Below are 18,846 nucleotides of genomic sequence, written 5' to 3' on the forward strand. Positions count from 1 at the left end.
AAAAATTGTTAGTATTTATATAGTGCTCTAAGGTTTTCAGAGGTTTACATATGTTGTGTCATTTGATTTGATTGGTAAATGGCTACTATCTAAAATATCAATTGGTCAGTAGACATTTATTAAGTGCCTACTGGATACAAAAAGAGACAAAAGACAGTACCTGTCCCAAAGGATGTCAAAATCTAATGGAGGAGTCAATAAACAATGTGTACAAACAATTAATAATTAAAAGAGAGAAGGCAATAGAATTAAGAGAGATTAAGAAAGGCTTGTAGACAAATGGGATTTTAGTTGGGACTTAAAGGAAGCCAGGGAAGACAGTCAGCAGATGAGGAGGGAGAGTATTCCAAGCATGGGGGATAGCCAGAGAAAATTCCTGGAGCCGAGAGATAGCCAGGAAGCCAATGTAACTGTGCATGTGGCAAGAAAAGGGCTTTGAATACCAAACAGGATTTTGTATTTGATCCTGGAGGCAATGAGGAGCCACTGGAGTTTCCTCCAGGTCAGACCTGTGCTTTAGTAAAATCACTTTAGTGGCCTAATGGAAGATGGGTTAGAATGAGGAGAGACTTGAGTAAGGCAGACCCACCAACAGGCAGTAGTTCAGGTGTGAGGTGGTGAGGGCTTGTACCAGAGTGCTAGCAGTGTCAGAGGAGAGAAGGAGTTGTATTTGAGAGATGTTGCAAAGGGGAAATGTATAGCAGACTTTGGCAACAGATTAAATATTGGAAGGTGAAAGATAGTGAAAAGTCAAGAATGACGTAGTTTAGAGCCTGAGGGACTGGGAGGATGGTGTTACCATCTACAGTAATAGAGAAGTTAAAGAGTAAGATAATGAGTTCAGTTTTAGATGTATTGAGTTTGAAATATCTACTGGAAATCCAGTTTGAGATGTCTGAAAGGCAGGTGGAGGTTCAAGACTGGAAGCAGCAGAGAGGTTAAGGCACAATAGGTTGATCTGAGAATTGTCAACATAGATTTGATAATTAAATCTCTATGGTTGCTGATGAGATTACCAAATGAAGTAGTTAAGAGAGAGATTGCATAATCTGGATGAAGGTCCAGCAGAGAAGACTGAAGAGGAGTCATCTGATAGAAGGAAGACCAGAAGAAGTCTGAAAACCTAGAGGGAAGAGAGTATCATGGAGAAGAGAGTAACCAACAATGTCAAAGGCTGCAGAGAGGTCAGGAAGAATGAGGATTGAGAAAAGGCCATTGCATTTGACAAGAGATCTGATTGTAAGAGTTTAAGAAGAGTCTAAGAAGAGAGAGTGGAGGCATCTATTGTAGATGGCCTTTACAAGTTTAGGATGGAAGGATCAAATGTGAGTTTTTTGTGAATATGGACATGTTTGTAGGCAGTAGGGAAAGAGACAATAGGGAGAGATTGGAAATAAGCGATAGAGTGGGGAAGACAGAGGGAGCAATTTGTTGAAGGAGACAGGATAGACTATGGTTTGCAGTTGAATGGACAAGGCTGTCCATCAGAATATCTATCTGTACCTTGGACAGATGGAGCAACTGAACAGTGAAGTGGACTCAGAATTGAACATAAAGACTAATTGCCTCTTGGAAAGTTGAAGGTTTTTTTTTTTTAGTAACCACAGATTTCTACTTAATATCTCTATGAATTATATCCATATTTTAAATTGTGATTGATAAGGAAGTGAAGTGTTAAAGAAAATATTTACAAGACTATCATATATGATGATTTTTTAATGGGGTTGTTAAAATGCAAAGTGTAGCCAAGTGTAAGTATGTAACCCTCCTATTGCAGATTGCTTGATTTGGCATTTAAAGACTGGGATTGGTCATTTGATGATATTGATGATGATGGTGATGATGATGATGACGATGTTTTTGATTTCTGAAGAAATGAATGGGGTAATTCAAATGAGAAATGGATGCTTTCCTTTTTGCCTAGAGCATGTGGTTTGGATTTGGGCTTTTATGTTCCCTAGTCTTTTTTTTCCCATATATTTTAAAATATTATTTAAAAATTAGTTTTTAAAAGTTAAATTTCGGAAGACATTCTAACCTGGGGCAGCTAGGTAGCGCAGTGAATAGAGCACAGGCCCTGGAGTCAGGAGTTCCTGAGTTCAAATCTGGCCTTAGACACTTAACACTTAACTAGCTGTGTGACCTTGGGCAAGTCACTTAACCCCAATTGCCTTGCCTTCCCCTCCAAAAAAAACCATTCCAACCAAACTTTAAAAAAGTCAAATAACACATACAGATGCGCTTGACAAATTTTAGTGTGCTTGGAAATGGCAACGTGGAGTGCAATTTCTAAAAAGTTATAATAAAGGGTGATTCAAGAACTCCTGTCCATTCCAAGTTGCTTTGAAGGGGAAAATAAAATTGTTTCCTTCTATTTGCTATTGAGTATATCTGTGAAAATAGCATGTTCTCCCTGTCCCCTTTTCTTAAGACTTGCAAAGTTGAAACTGCAAGAGCTTTCCATTTCTTGACAATGCTGTGAAATACCCTTTTCTGACTTGGCTTTTTTGTAGTGGTGTGAAGTGTTTGCTGGCTTGTCTTGCAATTCTGTACTTGGAGAATAATTTAAGCAGTAATGCTGATTGTCCCGATTGCTGTCATGTAAATATAAAGTTAATTCAAATAATCACTGCTATGTTTGTCTAAGAGATCTTGACATGTCATCTTTTCAGCTGCAGCCTACTTTGGAAGAATTAGTGCTTATTTCACCATAGCCACATAATTGTCAAAATTATACTGGGTAAAGTTGAGATATTTTCTTGTTTATTTTGAAGTATATTTTTGTATTTATTAGTTAACACTAATAATTTTATAAACCCTCAAATTGTTGCCACCACATCAGTCATGGAAATACTGTACTATATAACCTATAACATTAGCATTAAGTGAGGATCATGAAAATTAGACACACTATGGCTTAATAACTATGCCCACTGATGGTAAGGTATAATTCTTTTTTAGAAGGTTATATATAGAGTGATGTGTCAGAATATCTTTTAAATTAGATAGGCTTGGAAAGAATTTGGAGATAATTCTAGTTTGATAAGGCAGCTCCTGATAATGACAATCTTTTTTTTTTTCCCTCCAGCTAACTGCCTTCTGTGAATGCAGTCACTATCCATGGTGATCATTTTCTGCCTGTTATGAACAAGACTGAAATGTGATATCCCCAAATTTATTAAATGAAAGAAGCTATATTTTCTTGAGAGAGCGATATATATATGTGTATATATATATATACATACAAACACACACACACACACACACATATATATATACATACACATATGTATGTATATGTATAAATCAGTGGTGTACTTTTGGGGGGGCTGCAATATAAATCAGTAATCTTGGAGAGGTTTCCTCAGATCTTTTAAGGTGACTGATTAAACCAAGAGTCATTGGTAACAGAATAAAGATACTGTAGGGATACCCCTCTCCAAAGTCTTGTTCTACAAAACTCTATTGGATGACACTACATTTCACAAGAGGACTGAGAAGAGTTGAAATAAAAGTGATTATCTTTCAGCTTCACTGGAGAGATTTCACCAGCATATTAAGGTTACCAGAAGAATTGAGGATTGGGAAAGATTCTACCATAGTGGTATAGACTGAATCCTTAAGAAGTGACCATTATACTGTGTGTGTGTGTGTGTGTGTGTGTGTGTGTATATAGAGAGAGTACTGTAATACTGCAAGAGGATTTTTAAGACTTTCCACTTTATTTTTTATACACATTGATTAGATACCATTACTTATTGCAGTTGCAACTATGCACTTGTATAAAGCCATAATGTTGAAGTTGATATTATTCATTCATATATATCCAAAAAAGCTGCATGTCAATGTGTTTGAGCAGTTAATGTAATGAAAACTTTGAAGTTAATCATATCAGTTTAATATTGCTTCATGATGGACAACCCTACTTTGCCATTTGAATGCCTTAATTTAAGTCCTTTACTTCCACCTCCCTTCCCCTACCCCCAAGTCTCAGCCCACTCTATGTATTTAAAATGATAAAGGAAAAAAAAATGTTTACCAGCTCTTAGAATACAGATTTGCTTTGTGGAAGAACAATAGAGCACTATTTTTACACATAATAGTTATAGCAATGTCAGCCTATTTTGAATGTATAGTGAATGGGTTTTGTTTTTTTGGCAGGAAAGCATTGGTTACCAGAAACAGTAATTGATAGTATGAGAACTAAGATAACTTCAATGTGTACTGGTAATTTTTCATCCAGCCCTTTTTACAAACCTCAGTATTATTCAGTGACTTCGTATTACTCTCATTAAGTGCTATGAAGCTTTGTTTTGCCTTGTTTGTATCCTGGCTCAGTTTTGTTTTGTTTCGTTTTGTTTTGTTTTTGCGGGGGGAGGAGGGGTCATCTCTATCTTTTACATTTTCACACACAATACAAGTACTCAAGACTTATCACGAAGTTTAAAAAGAACTAAAACATACTGTAGATATATCTTAAATTTTTCTATACTGTTCTCAAGGATATGGCTGTGTGTATTATTTCAGTTATGTGCTAATGAGAACTGATACCTGGGAAGAAGGGGCCTAGAAACACTAAATTGGATTTATTTTTTAAATTCAATCTTGTATAAAAATAGAATTTTGTGGGCTCATTCATGTTGTATTCATCATCATCCCAGAAAATTGCATGTTTTGTACAACTACAGTATGCTACAACGTTAAAGATGAGAGTAAAGAAATTATGTAGCCTCTTAACTGGTCGGTCTCTACATCTATAGATATATAGAGATTGTATATTATATCTATATATATCTATAGAGAGTGTGTGATAATTAAAATACATAATCTAACATTTCAATGAAGGAAATAGACATTTCATTGTTCCTTTCTCTAGGGACAACATAGAAATGTTTGAAAAATTAGGACCACAATTATGAAACACTATCATGGGAAGCTGAAGAGCGGCCTTTGGCCCATCAGTGTATGAAAACCAAATTCTCTCTCTCTCTCTCTTCTCTCCTCCCTCCCCGATCCTCTCACCTTTAACAAAATTGACTTATTGAATCTGCACTCTTTCATGTTGGCTGTGGACCCTTAAAACTAGAATGTGCACGCCACTTCTTTTTCACATATTGGTTTGTTACAATCTAGTTTTAAAGCACAGCATGTTTTTTAAAGCGTGAAAAAAATATATAAAATTTATATAGAGTAACTATTTCCATTCATTAGACTTGTTTAAATGAGACTGAATGCATAAATATTTTATATAAAGATTTTGTTACATTGTGGGAAGTTCTATCCTATTATTCTGAATTGGAGAGAATATATAAATATATATATTTTTAAATAAACTGTTTTAAGGTGAAATAGTTTTAAGTTTACACATGGTAATTGAAATATTTGAGTATAGAAGGCAAAAGTGGGTGTTAAAGAGTAAATTTTGGAAGATGTAAATAATTGAGTATGAAGAATCATGGCATCTCTTCTATACAGGGGGAAAATGTGAAGTTTCTCAAAATTAGATAATTAGCTAAGAAAAAAAAATTCTCTCCCATGGAGATTTTCTACATTTCATTTTATTAACATAGTCAAGGTTTATAAGGTTGGTTTCCCATTTCAAACAATAATAATTTTTTTTCCTAATTATTATTCCAGCTTCAGGTAAGAATTTGCCATTTCCCCCTTTGTAACCTTAAATCATGCTCTGTGCATGCATGTACCTATCCAAATGCAATCTCTTCAGCATATGACATTCCCTTGGCATGGATACCTAATTGTGCCAATCTCCATTTTCCTACTGTCCTGGCAAGTCCCCAAATTAAACAGTCTATGGGTTCTTCCATTTTATACTATTCAGATTATAATATTATTAAGTTAAAAAAACAGCTTATCCATAACGCCTGTTGTATTTCCTTAGGCAAGACCTCTATTATAGACACAAATATTTCCTATGGACATAAGAGTAAAGAAATGCCAGGTGGAAGAGGAATCATACCATTATCTTTATCTATAGTGTCAGTGATTTTAGTGCAAATTTATAGTACACACCAAATAAACATTTATCCATCAGAAAGCAAAGAGGCCTGGGATCAACTGATATAGGTATACCAATAAAAATAAAATAAAGGGTAGCCTATATAAAAGCTGAGCCATAGTAATCTTCAGTGACTCAATTTTTATGACCCCATACCTAACTAAAAATCCTTAACAATACATAAAAAAGTGGGTAATTACATTTTAGGAAAGAATACTGTTGTTAATAATCAAGTCTTCTGCTATCCTTTGTAGGAAAATGGAGATACTTCTAAACAGTGCATTGACTTATTATTGATACCTGCTTTAACATTAGATTCTATAAAGATTTCTCATGCTCGAGGTGCATTGGTCCAGTGATCAGAGCAGAGCCAGGTATATCTGAATTTACAAATTAGTTTGGATACCAGCATTTGGCTCCTTACTCTTACCTTGGAACTTCTGCCAAGTTTTTGGGCCTCCCTAAATCTCCTACTGTGTTGTGAGGATACTGTAGAACGTTTTGTAAAGCACTTTGAAGAAGCACTGAGATGTTATGCCAGGGGGGTTACTCTTGTCTTCCTTCTGCCCCCGTCTACAAATTTTATTGGGAATGGTTTTGAATGAATTATGAAATTCACAGCTTACCATAATTATTACACAAATATTTGATCAGACATCTTTCCTTTTAAATACCAAACCAAAAAAAAAAGAAATAACCCCAGGATTTAACTTTTGGAAATTTTTGTCGCATCTTTGTAGCATTGTGATTGTATCCTATGCCTGCTTTTGAAAAGAAAATTAAATAAAAGGAATTGAGAAGTATGCATTTTCATACTTTTCCTGTGAAAATACAATTCTGGAATGCTTCAACTTCTTAAAGCTTACCACAGGAATTTTCCTTCATTGAAAGATGGGTGTGGCAGACATGCTTCTGACTTAGGTAATCAAACTTGGGACTGTGCCTAGGAGTCATGGAAAAATATAAATCAATTTCAGTCAAGAGCCCCTCTTCATGACCAAGCATTTTGGTGGGGTTTTTGTCTTGTCTGATACTAGAAATAGATCATACATGAAATTAGTGGGGATGGGGAAAGGGAGCTTGGTCAGAAACTAATACAGGGGTCCCACTAATTTCTTAATTTGGATTCAAGTGGTTCTTTTCTTAAAATTACAAGGGCATCAATTCTGTAGTTACTAAATTTAGGCCTGCATCCAAACTATGCCTCTTTCCCATTGTGTGACCACAAGAAATCATTTCACCTCTGGACCCTGGATTCTTCACTTAGATTACAGAATTCACAGGGTGATTTTGATGAAATTATTTACTTGCTTTGCAAACCTTGATACCTTAAAATAGTATACTGGAACGCACTGTGTCTTCATATAGTGGAAAGCACTGTCTTTGGAGCAAGGAGAACCCGAGTTCTGCCTCTGACACTTTACCCATGGGACCCTGAGCAAATCATAACTTCTGTGGATCTCAGTTTCCTCCACTGTAAAATGAAGGAACTCTGAAATCTTTTCAAGTTTGAGATCTATGGTTCCATAATTTTCAGTGTTTTTCTCCTTCCTGTCCATTTTTGGTAAGTGTTTGGATATGTCTCTGTTAATTTGAGTTCTGGTTTGGTGGCTGCCGAAGCAACCCCTCCTTAGGTGCCCACCCCACCATTTTATCACACTAGACCAACTCTTTATTCCTTTTGCTGGCTAAAGTAACCATTGACTTGTACTGTGGAAATACAACTAGAAAGAAGAATTCACTTATTTACTGCTTTGTGATTACAAAATACGTACAATTTGCATGGGAGAGGTGGTTTTTAATACAAGTAGTAATAACATCATTACAAATGTCAATTGAGATATAGAGTATTTTCTCTTTTTGGTTCCATCATATTATTCTGAAAGGGCTGACAACTATTTAAGCAGTTTAAAAGCTATCAGCTATATAATTCCACTCAAGTCTTCCTGAAGTGCTTCACCATGACTTAGGCTCCCAAAGATTTGCCAACAACAAGCAAGCTTTGGCATGCCCTGCTAAACTGGAAAAGCTTAAGTATAGGCCACTTGATTAACTGTGTGTCTGTCTCAAGGAGACAAGCTACTTAAGGGCAGAAGACTTGACCCACTGAATGATAAAAATTCATCACAAAATCTCTTAATGTCCACTAAGTCCACGATAAGAGATAGTACCCATGCAGATTCTTGAAATGTATGTCATCACTCCTCCCCAGAAATTCATGAAAGTTTTAAACCAGCCAATAATGTTCAAAGTATGAATGTTTATTTTACCTGCTAATCAAATTTAAACCTTTTTTAATCCAAATTTGCATGCAAACAAGCAGTTAAAAGCAATCAGAAAAGTTCATGCTTCATTCCCACCTATTTTACTTAATTATAGGGTCAAATAAGAAGGAAAGGTGTGTGTATAGTGTGTGTGTATATACACACACACACACATACTATATGGGAATTAAGCCAAAATGGCAGCCGTAGATATAATAGAAAGCTCATGTTCAAAATCCTTGAACCAGTCATTAACCCCCTGTGATTCAGTATGACCTGTATTTTAATACTGATTGTACCTCTTGGGCCAGTCATTTATACTTCCCTGAGCTTATTCAAACTATGGGATCAATAAATTCCTTATCAGTTCTTTATCAGTGCCCTTTTCTAGGTCATAAAAAGATCCCTTCTGCCTAAATCTTACGAACGTGTATTTGTTTTCAAAAACAAAAACTGGTCTTGCCCACCTACATTAGTTTCAAAACCCAGTGAAGATAATTGTGTAAGTGTTCCTTCAAATATGAAACCAGGCACCATAGTGGAATTGCCTCATGTAATTGCAAGTATAATTTCATCATCCTTTAGGAAATGACCAAGGCACAGTGAGATTTTTAATAACAAACACCTTGAGGCTAAAGTACTGTGTGATGGAAAGAACACTGGCCAGGGTGTCAAGTCACTATCTTAAGTGACTTTTTGTTTCCTCTGTGCTTTAGTTTCTCTGTAAAAGGACAAATTTGGACTAAATGACCAATAAGATCCCTTCTGGCTCTTAACAATGGAATCTCTGGGATACAACTCTAGCTCACCCTGTTCAAATCTCTTGTCCCACAGGAAAAATGGGAACAGCACATACTTTCTAACTTTAAGCTGAAAGTTTGAAAAATGTATTTAGACAGTAAGGTTGCCACACTTCCATTATCATACTGATTTTAATATCCAAATGGCCTTGCTTCAGTCATGTTGAAGAAAATAAGTTAATTCTCTTTTGGTCCAGTTTGAGTTATTTTTCATCCTGGGGATGCTCTGTTATTCATCCTTTGTAGTTTTTTTCCTATAGCGAAGTACTGTAGCTGTTACCCATATGTTTAAAGCCAGCATGATCAGGAAACGGACAAGAACTGAAATACAAAAAATAATGCTAAATATTAACAACTGAAATACAAAAATGTTGAATATGAACAGTTCTCTTTTAAATGGAAGACAGAGTCATTTATTAAACCAAACTTGCACATACCCAGGGAAATGAAGTCATACTGTGATGGCTGAGCCATCACAAAATCAGCCACTCTGGTTGAAATAGCTACCAAACCCAACTTGGATACGATTCATGACCACAAATTTTCAAAACAAATACGGCAATATCTTAAGTTGAAAAGATTTCTGCTTTCAAATGTGGAAGCTTAAGGAGTTTCCAGTTATTCTGATTTTTTTATTCTTTAGAGGGTGCAGGTGCCTTTAAAACCTTCATCTCGGGTAAAGGGGTTTCACATATGAGAAAACAGACCTAGAAGTTAAGTTACTTGTCCAAGGTTAAAGTAAGGAACAGAGATCTGAGATTCACATCTAGGTTCTCTGTTCTGAAAGCCAGCACATCACCATGCTGCTGGTTCTTCCCTATATGCTAGAGAACACAAGTTCAACAAACCCAGTGTGAGGAGCAGGAGGAGGAGGAGGAAAGACCAGATGGCCCACCAAGCTCTTATTCACTTCTTTCTGCAAAGTACACACTGCCTTGAGGAAGAGAATACCTGTGAGATTCCTCCGATTTAGAGCTGGCACAGACCTTGCAGAGTCTTGGAAATCCTTTGATTTTACAAATGAAAAAGTATTGCAAGAGGTTTTATCTATAGCTGGGGGCACACCCTTTTTAGTCTTGCCTGTTAATAATATATGAACTGATCAAAATTCACAGCACCAGTAGCAACTGCTTAACACCAAAGAAAAGCTGTTCCCGTTTACTAATTTCTAAAGTATACAACAAATTCACATGAGCTAACAAACACCAGAGGGTTGTTCACATGCAGTCAAAACAAACACCCCTCCAGTCTAGATTACAGAGTAATTACAGTATTACAGATGAAAGAATATGTGTGACCACCTTATGAAATAAAAGGTTAAGTGTGTGTTGCAAAGGCAAGAGGAGAGTATGCTTACCTATAAGTTTACTTACCCATAAGATCCTGTGTGGTCATTAAAGTTGTTATTACTCTTGCTATAAGTTAAAAGTAATCAAAGTTACTATTCCATTTTTGCAATATTTTTTATAATAATGTGCAAATTATGTTAATATACCAGGAACAACTTGGTTAAAATTTGTAATTCAGTCATAGAATGTCAAATCTGGAAAGGACCTTAGAGATAGATCATGTAGTCTGAACTGTTTCTCCACCCCCTCACCCCTGCCAGTTTTTCAGAAGATAAAACTGAAGTTAAAGTTTTAACAACAGCTGACATTGATATAGCCTGGAGAGTTAATGGAGGAACATAATATTATCCCTGTTTTACAGATGAGGATACTAAGGTTCACATGGGTTGAGTGATTTGCCCAGTCACAGAGCTAAAAAGGAGCAGAAATGAGTTTGAATATAGGGCTTCCTGATTCCCAGTTCCACACTCTATACAAGTTCTTTACTGCAAGATGTTCTAAGCCAAATTGGAAAGCAGCTTTCCTTAAATACCCACATGCACGGAGTGGAATCATAGAACATTTGAAATGAACTCTTCCACTTAATCTTTGAACAGCCAGTAACTTTTGCAATTATATAGTCCCTTGTACTAGCTCTATGTTTAATTCTCTGGTGCACAGATGAAGTCTGGACCATTTCTAGCATCTAAGAGCCACTATTTGAGTTTAGCATCACCTTAAGACTAGTCACAGGGGGCCACAGCAACTTAGAAAACTCAACTAAATCAGAGAAACAGTGGAAGGAGCCCTTCCACACCAATGAAATCGCAGACTCTTGAAGAATATTTAAATTATATCTCCTCAAAGACAGAAATGAAGCCTTTCACTCCATATCTAACCCAATAACTTAAAGTTCATTGCACAGGGAAGGTGAGGAAACTGAGGTTCAAAGAGGGGTGAGGGTGGGGGAATGAGTTACACGAAGTCCTCCAGAGGCTGGAACCACAGTCTTCTGATACCAAAGTTCACACTTTTTCCATCATACCATGACTGGCTCATCTTCAAATCCTAGCTTTAGTCCCCTATTTGATTTCCAATTCAACAACATTCATTCAACAACTAATTACTCATCATCCCCTAATGAGAGGAAGTCTAAAGTGGCAAAAAGAGAACACAACTCAGGTCTGAGACTTGACAGCTTCTTAACAGCTTGGACAAGAAGTCTTAAAATTTCAGTTTCTTATTCTATTAAACCTGAATGATGTTTGCCCTGGATCCTTCACAGGGTAAAGTTAGGAAACTGCTTTGTAAACTCTTAAGGCCCCACAGGTTTCTGTAAGCTGTCATCATGGTGGACCAAGCACTGTGCTGCTGAGGATACAGAAAGATAAAATATGTTCCCTGCCTTCAAAGAAATTATAAATGACCCAAATCACAAATTTCTCTAAAGATAAATGATCTAGCAGTAGTAATTCCTGGCATTTATTTACAAAGTACTTGACAATTTGTAGAATGTTTTAACAATATGTTCACTCAATTCAAAAATCTAATGTACAAGCAGTACAAATATTACCGATGATGATGTGTATAAGGGACTAGCCTAAGGTCACATAGGTTAGGATAAGGGTGGGAAACCTGCAGCTGCAAGGCCACATGTGGCCCTCTAGATCCTCAAGTACAAATCTTTGAGTCTAAACTTCACACAACAAATCCCATTAATAAAAAGATTTGTTCTGTAAAACTTGGACTCTGTCAAAAGGCCACACCCAAGGACCTAGAATAGAAGGCCACATGGGGCCTCAAGGCACAGGTTCCCCACCCCTGGGTTAGGATCCACAACCTTGAACTAACCCCAAGCTCTAACTGCTATACCATCTTGACTCTATTATTTAAAGACAACTTCATGGAGAAATTTTCATGATACCATTCAGAGAAACAGCATGGGATAATTAATATTAGGTCAGATCTTTGCAGGGAAGAATGTTTTTAAACCATTTTATCTTCTTGTTGTCAGAAAACAGCAAAATCCTGCATACTAGAATTTCCCAAACTATTTTGGCCTTGGATTACTTCTGGACTTGGTCTTTATAGAAGAGATTCCTCAGTGCTGGTCTGGGACCTCTGTGAGGGTGCTCATTACTTCTCCAGAGAGAAGGCTGAGCTGAGGAAGTTTTGGAACCAAAGAGGCCTGTTTTCAAAAGGAAAAACTATGCCTTTAATGAGTAATTTTTTATGTTGACACAATCAGTTAATGGGGGGCAGCTAGAGAGTACACAATAGAGCACAGGGCCTAGAGTCAGGAAGATATGAGTTCAATCCAGCCTCAGATGCTAGCTGTGTGACCCTGGACGAGTCACCCTATTTGCCTCAGCTTTCTCATGTGTAAAATGAGCTGGAGAGGGAAATGGCAAACCATTCCAAACAACAATCATAGTTAATATTCTAGAAGGGGAAATATTGTTAGAGCCTCAATACCGTCTCCACGAGTGCCTATCGCATCTTGCAAAACACCAGAGTTCCAATTTCAGCAAATGCTCTTTAAGGCAAAAAACACAGATTGCACCCCATCCTCTTTATAAGTATGTAATGTTGTTTTCTACCTGGGAGCGTAACTCCCACATGCCCTGAGCACAAAGCTCTCATAGAGCTGGGTTTTATTTTCAGACAGACAGCAGGAGTGCATGAAGGAGAGGGAGGCTGGTGTAGTGCTGGATCTTGAGCGAAGAAGACCTGGGTTCAAATCCCACCTCAGCTACTACTTAACTAGCTATATGTCCCTGGACAAGTCACCTCTCAGTTTTCTGAGCCTCAGTTTTTCTGATTTACAAAACACGTAATAATGGCAACTACTTCCCAGGTTGTTGTGAGGATCAAATAAGTTATATAAAATGCTTTGCAAATCTTACAGTGTTCTATCAATATATAATACATATAATTATAGGTTATATCCTATATCACATACATGTTATATGTGACATTACTAAGATATTAATAGTGCATGTTTATTATTCCTAAGGCTTAACCAAACCCAGGAGCACATTGCTCTTCCCAACCCTGCCCCCATTCCTTACTTGCACAAGTATATGCAGACATGCTCCAGGTCAGGGCACTCACTGCACCAGAATCCTTCACCTCCCACAAGTATTGGAGCTGGGCAAACTTGCTGGCAGCGCTAATGAAGGTGCACAAATTCTGATGCAGAGAAAAGGGGAAAGAGTCAAAGTCAAGATCCAGTTTGTTACCAACAGCTAACCAAGCATGAGAGCCTAAGTTTCTTTACAAATGACAGGCAAACTGTGTGAGGTCAGAACCTCCCTGTGGTTTAATCCCAACTACTGGGAAATAAAAACTTCACAACAGATATTGTTTCATTCTTTGTATTTGTTTCCCAAATGTCTAGTATAGGGTCTGGCCTATAGTAGGCACTTAATATATGCTTGGGACTGAATAATTAAAAGGAGGCCTTTTAAAACTTAATTGCAGAAATCAGGGTGGTGGCCAGGGCCAACTTTTTAAAGCCAGGTATTCTGGAATCAGGTGACGTAGGTTCAAATCTCAGCTCTACTTGTTCCCTGTATTACCATGGACAAGTCATTCCATCCATTAAGCTCCACCTCACTATTTTTTTAAGTGCAAAAGGAGAAATAAAAGGCTTCTTAATGTTAGAGATGAGAAAAGTAGCAGCCTCAATGTTAGCCCCTCTGCCCTAGCTCTAAATCCAGTGCCCTTCATCCTACACCATGATTCTCTTCCCCAACCATTTCATTGTATAGAGGCCAATGAGGCCCAGAGTCCTGGACTTGCCTACACTGACAGGGCAGAACCTAGAATGAAAGAAACCTAGGTCTTCTACCATTGGGAATAAGTGTATGTGATAAGCATTGTTTAAAATGTGATGCTTATAAGTCCTCATCAAGGCATAGGCAGTCATACACCTAACCAGCCAAGGCAACTGGGTCTTTTTTTTTTTTTTTTTTTTTTTGCAGGGCATGAAAATTTAGAAAGCACAAGGCATAGTTACGGTGATAATTCTCCCTCTTGCTCAACTGGATATCTTAATTACATCCGGTGTTCTTGTCACATCATGAGTTATAAAGTTAATCTGAAGGCACTTTCATGTGAAGGCACGCTGCTGCCCGGGTACCAAAATTACTAATTACACCTCTGATAAGCGCTTAAAATAACTTCTACGGATGACCCTATGGATGTGGCATGGAAGCGACCCCAGGTTCTCAGAGGCCACCATGCCAGCAAAACACAAAGTCTGGTAGGTCTCAGCCAACTAGAAGAGCTTCAGATACACACTGTACAAAACCTAGCATCCCAGCAAGGTTTGGAGAGATTCATTACCAGAAAGAAAGTTGGCCAGCAGAGGGTCTTTGTGGGAAGGGGGGAGGGAGGTTGGGGGATGGAGGACACTAGCTCATAGGGATGGTCTACTACCACCTGCAGTGGTGTTATAGAAGATGTACCAACATCCCTGTAGTAATTACAGAAGCACTTAAAAGTACTTCTTAAATTACATTTCACACATTACCTCAGAAGAGTCTTCCAACAAGCCAAGAAAGTTGATTATATCCTTACTATTCAATCAGTTAACACCAAGTTTGTGCCAAACACAGTGCTAGGTACTTGGGATACAAAGACACAAGTTTCTGCCATCAATGGGGATGACAGCATGTACCTAAATAGATACATGTATACTAAATAGATACAAGGTGACTTAGGGGGAGGGGAGGGCACTAGCAGACTTGAGGATCAAGAAAGGCATGGGGGGGGGGGGGGCAGCTAGGTGCTAGGTGGCACAGTGAGTAAAGCACCGGCCCTGGAGGCAGGAGGACCTGAGTTCAAATCCAGCCTCAGACACTTGACACAATTACTAGCTGTGTGACCTTGGGCAAGTCACTTAACCCCAATTGCCCTGCCTTCCCCTCTGAAAAAAAAAATGTAAATTTTAAAAAGGCATCCAGCAGAAGGTGAAGTCAAAAGTTTCAAAAATGTGGGGGTGAGGAAGAAATATTTGTTTTCCAGGCAAGAAGGAAAGCCGGTGCAAAGGCTGGGATGGGAAATGAAATGCCATTGCCTATGAGGAGAGCGACTTGGCCAAAATGACCCAATAAATGCCAAGAGGAAGGCCTGGAAACCAGGTCTCCTTACTCCAAGTCCAGTGTTTTTTCCCTACTGCCTCAAGTGCCACTGAGCCAAATAAGATTAAGAAAATGAGGTGCTCAAGTCCATCATTAATTCCCAAATCACTTAGTTGAAATAGCTGACATTTTCTGAAGTTTATCATGGAATATTAGAACAGGGTCTGACCTTCAAGATGAGCCAATCAAAATCCTGCATATTATCTTAAATAAAAATCAAAAGAGAAACGAGAAGACAGAAAGAGAAAAGAAAAAACAAAGTCTACCTTTCAAGGGGTTCCAAAGTCTGGGTCTGCCCAATAATGGCAAACATTGTCAACAAACTGCCCAAGACTCTTGGGTGTGGTGAGCAGGGGGTAAGAATATCTTCACAATTTAACGTACCTTTTCTCTGAGGGTTGGGTCAAAGTGTTTAAGGACAATTTCCCTATCAGTAAAGTCATACTCCCTTTGGCCAAGAGTAAATTGCCAGACCATCCCAAGGGAAGAAAATTGTTTTTGCTATTCTTTGTTCATCTATAGGTCCTATATATGAAATATAACCTGGTCTAGTGGACAGAATACTAGGTTCAGAACTGGAAGACATGGGTTGGTGACTTGTTCTGACACTTTCTAGTTTTATGAATTTCAGCAAGTCATGGAGCCCCAGCTGCCTTATCTGTTAAACAGGGATATTTGCAGTACCAACTCACAAAGTTGTAAGGAAGATGACTTTGTAAACCATACATTTATAAGGCTGAAATTATTGGTGATAGCCAAAAAACTGGAGACAAACCATGTGCTCGTTGATTGGGGAACCATGGAACAAACTGTAGTAAATAAATATAATGGGATATTTTTATACCATAAAAAATGGGAGAAGACTTGGGAGACACAGTGACACATACAGTTATCCTTTCCATATTGGGGGTTAGGGGTGTGGCACCCCTGTGATCTGGGGGATCCACGTAAAATTTTTGGGCCCTCTCTTTGTACCAGAGAAGAAGTCTGAATTATTATGATACTAAATGATAAAACATGTTGATATTTTACAATACTATATATATAGTTTATGCATTTCTGAGTTTCCAAACTTTTTCTGTGTCATCTGCTGGCCTTTGCGAGTTGTCTGTGGCTTCCACAAAACTCCCCCAAAATTCCCATTTAATTTATTATGCAACCCATGAAACTGCAATGGGGAAGGCTGTGATGTGGAAGCGATAACTGTAACACATAAAGTCCCAGCCTTGGAGTCTGAAAGACTTGGCTTGAAGTCCTGCTTTGGACCTGTACTAACTGTGTGACTATGTCTGGATTGTACTTACTTTGAAAACTAGTTTAATTCAGCAGCCCCCTATGTAAGGCCTGTCCTTATCCCCTCTAGCTGACAGTGCCTCCTCTCAAAAGAATCACCGTGTGTGTGTGTGTGTGTGTGTGTGTGTGTGTGTGTGTGTGTGTACACACATATACATATATGCATATATCATTGGGACTGTCTGATTATTGTCCTTGTATTCCCTAGAGCTTATCACTGGCACATCGTAAGTGCTTAATAAAATGCTGGTTGATTAACTTCTCGTTGCCCTCTGGCAGTTCTCATATGACTGATAAGCAAGTTGCTAATACTGAGGAAATCATGGTTTAAACCAAAAGTGGGGGGAGGACTTGTATGAAATGATGCACAATCAAAACAATACCCAAGCCAGTTACAAACATAGGAAGAGCAGCAAAGCTCAGTTAAATACACAGAAAAGCAGTCCATCAGGATAATATTACTAATTTATATACATTTTAACAAACTGAAAAAATTTACAGGATATGTAAACAAAATAAAATTTCCAACTTCACATAAAATGATTTACAATCTTACTCATGTTTTCGTTTGCTCTTGTTTGTGTATTTCATTATTTGTGTTCACTGATAGATCTTAAGTTTAATTTTTAAAAATTAATTTTAGCAGTTAACATTTTGGAACTGTGGCTAAAAACCTGCAAACCTTTGGCCCATAAGAAGAGGTATGAAGCTATATGCTTATAGCTATTTACTGGCCCTATTACATGTTCCATGTATAATTTAATCTCTACCAATAAGCACTAAGACTTAAAAGACCAGAATCCACTCCAAGTCACGGCCTAGAAGACACACATCTGGGTTACCATGAGACCTATTACAATGACACTGTCCAATCCATTTCTATTTGGAACAAACTATTCTAAGCATTGTGAAATTTAAAATGTAGTATCCGAGAAACATGTTTTGAAATAGTGACTAGGTTCTTAGAGCAATACATAAAAACATAGTTTGGCCCGTAACAAGTTCTGATGACACTGTTTCTATTAAAAAATGAATTCTGTAATGCTTAGAAAGTACCATGTTAAAAAAAAAAAAAGGAAGTGGGAGCATTTGGCAAAGATATTTAAACGACAAAAATAATAATTCACAGCATCACAGAAATGTTTTTAAAGGATTTTCACATTCATTACTTTATAGAAGATGCTCAATAAATGTTGATTATGACAAAGAAAGCTTAAGATACACAAACATTTTCACTGAGAGATGAAAAACTTACCATTGCCAGGTCTATTATCCACTTTTGAAGAGTCAAGAGGTACCATCCACCCAGAAATCTGTCAGAGCGTTAAATCATACAACAGCAGCATATGGTTTGTGACAGCACCACGACAATCAGTCAACAGTAATCGAACCACACATTGCTGCTGGAAAGGGCATGACGATCTACTGCCCAATGGTTCTGTACACAATCTCTGTGATTGCCTTGATAAAGCTCCTGGTTTTTCTAGGCCACCACTCCCCAATACGTATTCTACTCCCATTAGAATGTCAACTCCTTGAGTGAATAAATAAATGAGGGGAAAATACATTTATTAAGTTCCTACTATTTTTCAAACACTGTGCTAAGGGACTTTTTTTTGTATTTGTATCCCCAGAGGATCCTTTCCCCTTGAACATTATCTTGTATCTACTTTGTAGTGGTCCTGACCATACCTATTTATGTGCTTCCCCCTTAAAAATATGAGCTTTGACTTTGTATCCCTGGGACTTAGCACTGTGCCTGGCACATAACAAGTAATTGATAAACCAACCCAGATCCTCCAATACAAAACTGTTGTCTTTAAAACAAAAATAGAGCACAAATTGTGTATTATGGTTATCTGTTTCTCATTCTCTCCTCGAATGGCAACTCCATATAGGGACCAGGAGGGCAGTTGGAAGAGCAACTGCTCTGGAGTCAGAGGTCTCAGGCTCAAATCCTGCCTCTGCTTATTACCACCTGTGCACCCTTACTTGGGC

At 37.7% G+C, this 18,846-nt stretch overlaps 2 protein-coding genes across 5 annotated transcripts in view; one reads left to right on the forward strand and one right to left on the reverse strand.

Moving 5' to 3' along the window:
• Positions 1–6,848, forward strand: part of ROCK2 (Rho associated coiled-coil containing protein kinase 2) — a 173,844-nt gene extending 166,996 nt beyond the window's left edge. For 3 of the 4 annotated variants that reach the window (XM_036750187.1, XM_036750188.1, XM_036750189.1), the window contains one exon: positions 3,089–6,848. Coding sequence is in view for 2 of the 4 variants with exons in the window: in XM_036750188.1 (XP_036606083.1) it covers positions 3,089–3,092 (4 nt within the window). In the remaining 2 variants the exon portion in view is untranslated. Of the gene's footprint in view, positions 1–1,777; positions 1,885–3,088 lie in introns of all 4 variants that reach the window. The other variant, XM_036750186.1, reaches the window with a different exon arrangement.
• A 1,408-nt stretch (positions 6,849–8,256) lies between these two features.
• The window catches only part of SLC66A3 (solute carrier family 66 member 3), a 36,857-nt gene continuing 26,267 nt past the window's right edge, over positions 8,257–18,846 (reverse strand). The window contains exons 4-7 of the mRNA XM_036750190.1: positions 18,104–18,161; positions 13,480–13,600; positions 10,454–10,495; positions 8,257–9,401 (exon numbers count right to left, since the gene is read on the reverse strand). Coding sequence (XP_036606085.1) covers positions 9,310–9,401; positions 10,454–10,495; positions 13,480–13,600; positions 18,104–18,161 — 313 coding nt within the window. The 3' untranslated portion in view covers positions 8,257–9,309. The remainder of the gene's footprint in view (positions 9,402–10,453; positions 10,496–13,479; positions 13,601–18,103; positions 18,162–18,846) is intronic.

The sequence above is a fragment of the Trichosurus vulpecula genome, chromosome 3, assembly GCF_011100635.1.
Source record: "Trichosurus vulpecula isolate mTriVul1 chromosome 3, mTriVul1.pri, whole genome shotgun sequence".
In the NCBI taxonomy this organism is placed as follows: Eukaryota; Metazoa; Chordata; class Mammalia; order Diprotodontia; family Phalangeridae; genus Trichosurus; species Trichosurus vulpecula.